At 29.8% G+C, this 10,702-nt stretch overlaps 1 protein-coding gene across 1 annotated transcript; it reads right to left on the reverse strand.

Annotated features, from left to right (window-relative positions):
- Positions 1-2,577: 2,577 nt before the first annotated feature.
- BAM3 (Leucine-rich receptor-like protein kinase family protein) lies at positions 2,578-6,914 on the reverse strand. The gene is made up of 2 exons (XM_022870639.2): positions 4,074-6,914; positions 2,578-3,165 (listed from the first exon to the last, which is right to left on the reverse strand). The coding sequence occupies exons 1-2, from the start codon at positions 6,694-6,696 to the stop codon at positions 2,828-2,830; spliced, it is 2,961 nt and encodes a 986-aa protein (XP_022726374.1). The 5' UTR covers positions 6,697-6,914; the 3' UTR covers positions 2,578-2,827.
- Positions 6,915-10,702: the final 3,788 nt, after the last annotated feature.

Raw genomic sequence — 10,702 nt, forward strand, 5'->3', positions numbered from 1 at the left:
GCTTAAATTAAAATATTATTTTCATAAAAAGTTAAGACATTATTAAAATTAAATAATAATAATAATATACATTTGAAAATACATTATTTAGATTCATATTTAGTAGGCAGAAATTGAATTTAAAAGTTAGTTAACAAATAGAAAGACTCGAATTCTAGTTTTGTGTTTATATCATTGACTTTAATTTTCCTTTTTGTTTTGGTTGCTAAAGCATTGAAATTTGATCTTTAATCATTAAAATTAAGAACCCAATGTTCTATATAATAACTTTAAATTGCAAGTATGGTCTAATAATAAAATCAGATAAGTTTGAGTATTGGGTCACAGATTTAATTGATCCAACCAACAATTCAATCCGATTTTGATAATTATAACTCTAATATATAACTACAATAAATAACATCAATTTAAATTGAATCCCTCAATATAGTAGTGGAATAATCATCAATCAATTACCTTTAATTAATATTTTAAAGAATCATCAATCAATTACCTTTGTTAATATTTTAAAAAAAGGAAATATTAATGAGTGTATGTAGAAACTAGTTAAGGTGATATTCATAGAAAGAATTATGTAATAAATATATTGTGCCTTCCTGAATTTGGTAAGACAATAGTGCACTAGATGAAAAATATGTTTTAGAATAGTATTTTAACTAACCTTTATAAACGTCCATGTCTACCCGTTAACTAGACCTTTTAACAATATTGATGAAAATAAAATAAACGACGCGTGCCAATTTTATTGAGTTGAGAGTTGGTGTTAGACAATAATATCAAATTTTCATAAAAAAAAATAAAATGAGCCATCAAATATATGAATATGATAAAAAAAAAAAAAAAAAAAACCGAAGTGATTAGAAAAACAAAAAAAAAAAAAAAATTTTGGATCCCAAGAAAGAGCAATAACCATTTTTGGATAAAATTCATTGATTTAGCATTATTATTCATAAAATAAAAAACGTAGATAAATAATTGAGAAAAAAAAAGTATCATCAAGTAACATGTTACATCTAAGGTTACAAAAATAAATAATAACCAATAATTGCAGTAATATTAGCGGAATGGAATTTTTAAATTTATTTATAATTATAATTAATGATTCTTACTTAGTAATTTAATTTATGAAAAGAGAATTAAAAAGCTAAAACTAATACATTATGGATATAAGATAATATAAAAAACAGTAACTAAAAAAGAAGAAACAAAGGAATATAGAGAAAAAATACAAAAAAATCTTAGTGCAAGCCAGGGAAAGACGCAGAGGGGGAAGCCGAGAGATTTTTGGTGGCTGAAAAAAAAGGTGCTTTTGGGGGAGGGCAAAATGGAAAATGTATTTTTCCTGTAACAGTGCATTCATTTGTCACTGTTATTAGAACACTGACAAGAATCCAACTTTACTTATAATACAAGCAACAGTTTTTGTTCACTTGCTGCTATTCTAGTGGATGAAGAATTTTTATCAAATATTCTAATTTATTAAGATATTTATCTTACAAAAAATTTGAAGTCTTATATAAGTTAGCAATAGGTTATCATTAATCAATATTTATTGGTCATTTTAGGTGAATATTATTATATTGAATTCTTTCAGTAATATTGAAGCTTAACACTTGGAAAAGAAGTATCATAATTTTAGTGTTAACTGGATGATACAGACAATTGGTCGTTGCAATTTTTTATTTTTATCCTCTAAACCCCATATGATTTTTGAAGTCGATGTGAATTAATTAGTTGTATGTATCCTCCACATTGGTCTTATACATCAACCTTTATTAGATTGGTCAATTTGACTAAATTATTATTATTTTTTTTTAGCAAAACAGAACTTGCAATTTCTTTGATGACCTAATGATTTAAGAATTTACCCGGCTGAAGTTAAGACATTGTTATGACCAAAAGGGAAGGAGATAATACCTTGAGGAAACTGTGACTAAAATATGTACGTATGTGTGTGAATACCCTTGTCCTTCATTTAGAAACTTTCAATGATAATATAAATAAAGGATCATTATAACTGTGGCATCAACCTTTGTTTCAGCAGAAAGCATAAGCTCGATACCCGATGATGTAGTGTTTTGGGAGTACGGTACATTTGGGTAAGCTGTGCTTAAGCAATAACCTTGATACTTGTTGAGGTGTAAGTTTTGCTTGACTAGTGTGTGTTGCTCCTGCCCTCCTCCCTCGATCGATTGTATTTGTCTTTAGAACCAAAGTAAAATGGAACTGTTTCAAGATGCGTTATTTTCTTTCGCATTTCTGTTATCTGCTTTTCATTGAATGATTGACATCCATCAGTTACTCTTTTATGAGATAAAGTCACAACTCCATGATTAGTTTGGGATTGGAAGTAAATAGCACTACTAGTTTGGAAATTTTACTACTTGAAGACGTTTTATGTACACTTGTAAACCCATGCTCTACTCGTAAAACAGTAAGGAGAGGATTTAAGAAGTTCCATTTTTCTATTGGCACGAAACTTGTATTTCAATCTGGACTGTCAAAAAAGGCCATTTCACATGATTGTTTGATTGTATATGCCATGCAAATCATTGACAAAATCATAAAGCCAATATGTTTGCAGTACTTTTTTTTTTTTTTGTTTAAATTTTGAAAACCGATGGAAACACCCCTCAGTTGAGGTGCAAAAAAAATAGTTTCCGTATTTTACATGGAAAACTGGGAAAGCTTGGAAATACTAGAAGGAAAGCACCGGTGTAGTTGTATATACTAGTGGTATAAATTAACAGCTGCCATCCTAGGAAGGTTGGAACTTAAATGCCTGAGTGTTGAGAATTTTGCACAGCCAGAAAACAACTTGTCAAAGTCATTGCATGTGAAATGTGTTAGGTTGTTTGGCCTGAGCAAGCATTTGAACAACTTCTCTCATTGTTGGACGTTCCACACTGTGCTCCTCAACGCACAACATCGCCACAAAGAAAACCTGCATTGCTTCATTCACTGGAATATTACTTACTTGCTGGTCAACTATCTTCACTACCCCTTCTTTATTCCAGTTTGTCTCTCTCTTGGTCCACTGAACAATGTCTAGCCCTTCCTCTCCAAAGTCACCGACTGGCCTCCGCCCTGTTATTAGCTCCAACAGTACCACTCCAAAGCTGTATACGTCACTCTTCTCATCAACTTTCAAAGTGTATGCATACTCTGAGATAAGAGGAAGTGAAACATAATTATTTTTTGTTCACCACACCATTACTGTCAAATTTAAGTGTCATTTATATGGGCAATGGGGTTCCATTCGCAGTGTCCAAATTTAATTCCATGACCCGTCAATTGTATATAGTTGGTTTTTTTTTTTTTTTTTTTTTCATTTTTCTCTTTCTGCACACTTACAGAAAAAGAAACAAAGCTCAGCTCTCTTCCCCCAAGTAAAGTGCTTATCCCTGCGCTGAAGAGGAAAAAGTACTTGGTGCTTTATGTTTGCATTTTATACATTCTAGGGCATAGGGAAAGTAAGCTTAGATCCCCATCAGGATTCTGGGGAAGGCAGGCTTTGGATTTGTATGCATTTTGTTATTCTTCTAATCTACATTTTCAGTCAAAAAGTTTGTGTGTGATCGGTGCAAAAAATATGGATTTATGATTCCAAGACATGATTAGCCAAAAAAAAAAAAAAAAGATTCCAAGACATAATGCAAAATCTTACGAGTCACCCCATTTGTCGCGGAAGTGCTGCAGAATTTTATGCTAGTGGAGCCTTTCACATCCTTGGACTCCACGACTTTGCTTCTGCTTTAGTCAAGCTAAAGTTTATTCTCTATGTTGTGGAAACGAGGCGATGAAGACTAATATGAAATAGGGTATGGTTTACTATGTACTTCGACTAATCTGATTAAACTCCGACTTTCCTTCATTGCTTTTCTATCCATAATCTATTTGCTATATAATGAGGATCAATATGGTTCTCAAATCAATGATGCAATGCAACCGGTTTATCAGGGGACATGTATATTCACTAGGATCAAAAGACTAGGTTAGTGAATGTTAATTTGTTTATATTGAGAGAGAGAGAGAGAGAGCAAGTCGATGTAACCACGTAGTGAAAGCTGTACCTGGAGCAATATAACCATATGAACCAGCTATCGCCGACATGCACTCTGAAGTTCCAGTGTCATGCAAGAACTTGGCAAGCCCAAAATCTGCTACATGAGCCTCAAAATCAGAGTTTAGTAAAATGTTGTTCGACTTCACATCTCGATGGATTATCAGCGGGGAACAATCATGGTGCAGGTAACATAGGCCCTTTGCAGCTTCTATGGCTATTTTCAGCCTAGTTTCCCACCTGAGGTAGCCGCCTCCTTTTCCATGAAGAACCTCACCTAAGCTTCCATTTGGCATGTACTCGTATATTAGTATATTGGTCTCTTTATTGGAACAAAGTGCCAGCAATCGCACGATATTCCTGTGTCGAATTGTACCCAAAGTCTTTATTTCTGCTGAGAGGCCGTTATCATGCAAAGAACCTTTGCTTGTGCCTAAAAGCTTCTTAACTGCTACTTGCTCTCCGTTCGGCATAATTCCTCTGTAGACAATGCCAGCTCCACCTCTCCCTATCACATTGTTTTCTTTTATACATTCCAAGATATCTTTGCTTCCAAATTCCAGCTTTTGGAATGCGGTTAGCTTCCAAGAATGTGAATTTCTTCGTACCTTTCGTGTCTTGATGATTGCCAAAGCAGCAAATATCAAGGAACAAACTAAAAGCCCCAACGCAAAAAGAAGCTTAAATTTTGCAGGGACATGAGAATTTGGGCCACTCAGGTTATGTAATTCTAAAGGAGAGATTGAAGAATAGTTGCAATTGTTAAAGTATGGCACACAAAGCTGAGGGTTACCAACAAAGGACGTTGAGTTGAAAAATGAATACTGTCCAAACTGCGGTATTGATCCGGAGAAGTTGTTGTGAGAAAAATCTGCACTAGTTAGGCTTTTTATAGAACCAAACTCCTTGGGAAGGCTTTGGTTTAGGTGGTTCCAAGAAACATTGAGGTAATTCAATATGTGAATTTGAGCGATTTGAACTGGGATTGGACCAGTGAGTTGGTTCTGGCTCAAATCCAGATAAGTTAGCAGGGGACAATTACCTAACTTGGATGGGATTGTGCCTGAGAAGTTATTTCTACTCATATCCAACTTTAGCACAATTTTCAATCGGCCAATTTCAGATGGAATTTCCCCTGTGAATCTGTTCGAACTAAGTAGTAGAATCTGCAAGCTAGAGAAATTTCCAATTGAAGCTGGAAGTGACCCAGATAACCTGTTGTTTGAAAGATTCAGCTGGCCAAGTTTTGTGGGTACCTTACCTGTATCTTGTGGAATTCGTCCGCTGAGGTAATTGTTCTGCAACTCTACGAGTGATAACTCTGGCAAGTAAAGAAATCCATTTGGTATGTATCCTGTCAGATAATTCTGTCCCATTCGAACTCTTGATAGTGTGTCACATTTACTAAGATCCTCCGGTAGAGGACCAAACAAGAAATTGTTGAACAGTATTAAGATCTGCAGCCTCCCTCCGAAGCAAAGAGATTTAGGGACCAAACCAGTGAGCTTATTAGTTGACAGATCAAGCTCCATCAATCTACCGTTTTCTCCAAGCATTGAAGGAATGGATCCCGTGAAATTATTGTGCCACAGCTTCAGAACTTCCAACTTGGGTAGCTCCGCAATAAAGTGAGGAATCTCGCCATGCAACTTGTTAACGAACAAGTTCAGGAGGATGAGCTCACGAAGACCAGACAACTCAAGTGGAATGTCCCCTGTTAGCTTATTATTTGAAAGGTCAAGGGATTTCAAGTTACTAAAGTTGCCCAGTTGAGGAGGAATCGAACCACTGATGTAATTTGTTTGCAAGAAGAGAGTATCCAGTTTCTTTAGATTGCCAAGTTCGGGAGGAATTGGACCCTTCAAGCTACAGTTAGCTAGGTCTAAATGAACAAGATTGACCAACTTGCCAAACTCAGATGGAATACCACCATCATACTCATTGTAATAACCCAGGAAAAGTTGCTTGAGATTTGTTAGATTACCGAGCTCAGCAGGTATGGAACCACCCAAATCATTACCAGCAAGAGACAGATGTTTGAGCTGCTCCAAACTTCCGTAGGCCTTAGGGATTTCTCCGCTAAAGTAATTCCCGCCAAAATTTAAGTGCGTCAACTTGGGAAGTTGAGTGACGCCTAATGGGAGTGAGCCATTGAAATTATTGTCATAAGCATCTAATGCCACGAGCTCTTTCATCTTAGAGAATTCCCAGTTTAGCTCTCCACTGAACATATTGCTCGATATGTTTAGAAACTGAAGCTTTGTTAGCTTGTGAATTTCTTGCGGAAACTCACCCGAGAAGCTGTTGCCAGGCACCGAGAGATATGCTAGGCTTGGAAGTTGGGTGATCACCGGAGAGAGAGAACCAGAAATGTTAGAATTGGATATATCAAGAGAAACTACTGATCTATTCGAAACATCACACTGGATGCCAGTCCAAGAACAAAGAGACAAGTAATTTGAGACGTTCCAAGTAGCCAGAGGAGTGGAGGATTTAAATTCTTGTTTTAGAGAAACCAGGATTGATGCTTGCTTTCTGAGAGACAGATTATGCGAAGAAACGGGAGTAGACGAACAGATGAAGAAAAAGATGAGAGGAAAGAGGAAGGGGAACTTCATATCTGGAGAAACCATTGGTAACTATGACGTACGATTAGACGAGGGTCCTGGAGATCCCAACCCTTTTATTCAGATGGAAGAAGATATACAGAGAGAGAGAGAGAGAGAGAATCTAAAGGCTAAAGGAAAAATTCACGTTAACAGCATCCAAGGTCCTCTTTCTCTTTTGGTTTCATCTTTTGCTTTATCAAAAGAAACGCTAAAGCAATGTAATTTTCATAAAGAGTAAAGACGTCGCGGCAGACAGTTTGATCAACCAATATTTTAGAATCCAGGTTGCTTGTCAAGCCAAGTTACATATATGCCCTTTCTTTTGCATTATTGGATTCATTCGGGTTTGAATCTTCGAAACAGATTTATTTTACGAGGTTATATTCATGAATAAAAATTACTACTATAATTATTACAAGGATTAATATTTTATATATTGATAGTATATTATTTTTATATACCGTCAATAAATAATACAATAATATCTCATTAATAAATAAAATTTAAAATTTTTAAGCTCTTAAAAATAAATATTAATAAATTTATTTTAAGGTTAATTAATTATAATTCATTCCTTTGAAAATAAACAAAATCCTAAGATTAAAAGAGGAAAATTAAGAGTAGATAAAGTCATTCAACACCTAATACCCAAAGTCAATATCCAAAATTACAAACAAAAATAAAAATTCCAAAGTGAAGTCCAATAAAATCACTTTAAAATCACAAAATTTGAGTGAAATAAAAATCGTATTTAGTAAAAAGAATTACAAAATCAAAAGAGAGATGTGGTAAATGCATAAGGAAGTGACAAAGAAAAAAAAGTTTTAATTATAATTAATTAACTCTAAATAAGTTTATTAATATTTATTTTTAAGAACTTAAAAATTTTAAATTTTATTCATTAATGAAGTGTCATTGTATTATTTATTAATAATATATAAAAGTGATATATTATCAGTGTATAAAATATTAATTTTTATTATAATTAAATAACTTTTGATGCATTTATGTAGTACATCTATGAAAGAACTTAATAAACAAATAAACTAAATTAAACCCAAGAATAATGAGAGTTTTGAATTTAAAAAGTTTCTAAAATATAATGAAAATAAGAGGTTAGAAACACAATGACATTTTCTAGGGCTATGATTAAATTGTTTCATGTTTTTTTTTTTTTTTTTTTTTTTTTTCGTGGGGCTAAGAAAAATTGATTCTCTTTTGATACATATATACAGTTAGCCCAATAAAACCCTAAACCTAATTGATTTGAAATTGCAATGAAAGGCTGGAAGTGGTTTTGGTATACACTTTAATTAGTTGAATGGTAAGGGGGTAGCCAACTGATCATCCAATTGAGTTAGATAATCTGGAACTGGCATCAACATGGCATACAGATTATTCTGTGAGAATCTAAATATTCAATTTTGGTAATGTACTTTTGTTTCTTTTTTACTATCACTAGTTACTTTCATGTTTTTATTTTTTTTAATATTTAATAAATATCTTTAAATATCATAAAAATGTGCATATATTTTTAAAAGATTTTATTTTATGACGTGTTAGACCTACTTATTATCAAACATTTCTTCATTGCTTTTTCTTTTTTATTCTTTTTAATTTTTTAATAATATTTAATAAAGATTTTTAAAATTTTTTTTAAGATTCTTTATTTTTTTTTTTAATTTTTTTTAAATCCATTATATATATATTTTTAAAAAATTCATCATTGCAAATGTCACGCAATAACTCAATTTTTTTGCTTTTCATCTTTTCAATTTACCATTTTTTCGCTTTTTCTCTTCCTTTCCTTTTTTTTTTTTTAAAAGAAGATCATTAAAAAGAAAAAACCAAATATGTACATGTTACAACCTAGTTTTTATTGTTTTTTAATCACTCAAATTATCATTAGTACCTTAATTTAAAATTTAATATTTTGAACTCAATTGAAATGTCCACATAGCACCCAATAAATTTTCTTCTCATTTTTCCTTTTTTTTTTTTTTTTGTTCTTTTTATGCATTTTTAATAAATTAATTTTGTTTAAAACAATGGGACCAATGGAGATATTGACGTAGTACTCCATTTAATTTTTTTTCTTTTTTGTCTTTTTTTGTATTTTTAATTAGATAAATTTTATAAATGCTAAAGCAATATGTATCAATTAATTTTGATCTATTTCAATTCGATTTGAGATTGAATTTGAGTTGAGATAGATCAAATTTTTTATAAGATGTAACATTAAAGCGAATGTGTACTTAAATTATTTTGTTTTAATTTATTTTGAAGTACATATAAAATTATATGTTTTATTATTAATTTAACTATATATTTATATATTATATTAATAAATTTATTATTTAATATTTTAAACTCAATTAGACTTCCATGTGACCCATTCTGTTAACATTTTTTTTTTTCATTTTCAGTTTTTTTGCTTTTTACAATTTTTTGTGTTTTGAATTTTTATTTCAATTATATATATTTTTATGATAATAGGTAGGATTTTTTTACTTTTCATCTTTTTTTCTTTTTTAATTAGATAATTTTCGAAAAAATAGTGAATAAAAATGACAAAACAAAAAGATTTTAACCCATAACATTTTTCTTTGATAAAAAAAATTAATGTCCGATAAACTTTTAATAAAAAATTGATAAATATAAATAAAAGATACAAAAATTTTAATCCTATAACAACGGGCGAGCACCTTTATAATTTTATTTTTTTTTATTTACGCGAATAACTTACTCTCTACTCTAAGGCGGGACCATGTCCATGACCATCTCTCTTTTCTTTTTATTTTTTAGTTTTATTATTATTTGTAAACAAATGATAAGGACTGGCCAAACAAAAAAAAAAATGATAAAGAGCGGTGAGAAAAGCCCGCTGGCCGTTCCTCCCGCTCTCACTTCTGATTGTAGCGTAAATGAAGGAAAAAAGCGACCACTTCATTTTAGACCATGTTGGGATTCTTCACTTTAGTTACCCGCATTCTATCTTCTGATGGTATGAGGCGGAGCTTTTTTTTAGACTTTATTACTTTTTCCTTCTCCTTCTCTATAAAATAAAAAGCTTGAAACCAAAATTTCAATAATATATTATTTTTTAAAATTTATTGATAAATGTATTTACATTGCTACCTGAATAATAAGTAAATTATAATTTTTTATGATTTAACAATAAATATTTTTAATATAAAATATAATTAATTTAATAGTATGGATATTTTTAATATTTTAATCAAAATATTATTAGTTTTAATATTATTATATTAATATAAACAATATTTTAATAATAGTAATACTATTTTAATTATTAATATATGAAAAATAAATAGTTTTATTTTAAGTGTATAATATTTTAATATTAAATATTATTATTAAAATATAACTAATTTTAAATATTAAGAACTTAAATAATAAACTTATTATTTTAATAATAAATCATTTTTAATATTTATACTTTATTCCTTTTTCCTTCTCATTCCCTAAAAAATAAAAAGTTTGGAACCAAAATTTCAGTAATATATTATTTTTTATATTTTAGTGATAAATATATTTATATTTATATTTGAATAATAAATAAATAATACTTTTTTATGATTTAATAATAAATATTTTTAATATAAAATACACTTTTTTTAATAGTATAAATATTTTAAATATTTAGTAATAAATATTATGGTTTTTAATATTATTATATTAATAGAAACACCATTTTAATAATTGTAATACTATTTTAAATATTAACATATTAAAAATAAATAGGCTTGTTTTAAGTGTATAATATTTTAATACTAAATATTATTAAAATAATATAACTAATTTTAAATATTAATAATTTAAAAATAAATTTATTATTTTAATAAAAAATCAATTTTAATAATTATATCAATATTATTTTAAAAAATAAAAATTTTAAAAAACAACCAAACAATAAAAATATTTTTTATTAATTCATCCAAATAATAAAATATTTTTTTAAAAAATATAAATATATTTCAAAAAATATTTTTTAAAATCCAATTTACAA

This window comes from Durio zibethinus, chromosome 5 (assembly GCF_047325235.1).
Source record: "Durio zibethinus cultivar Kanyao isolate XHJ-2024 chromosome 5, ASM4732523v1, whole genome shotgun sequence".
In the NCBI taxonomy this organism is placed as follows: domain Eukaryota; kingdom Viridiplantae; phylum Streptophyta; class Magnoliopsida; order Malvales; family Malvaceae; genus Durio; species Durio zibethinus.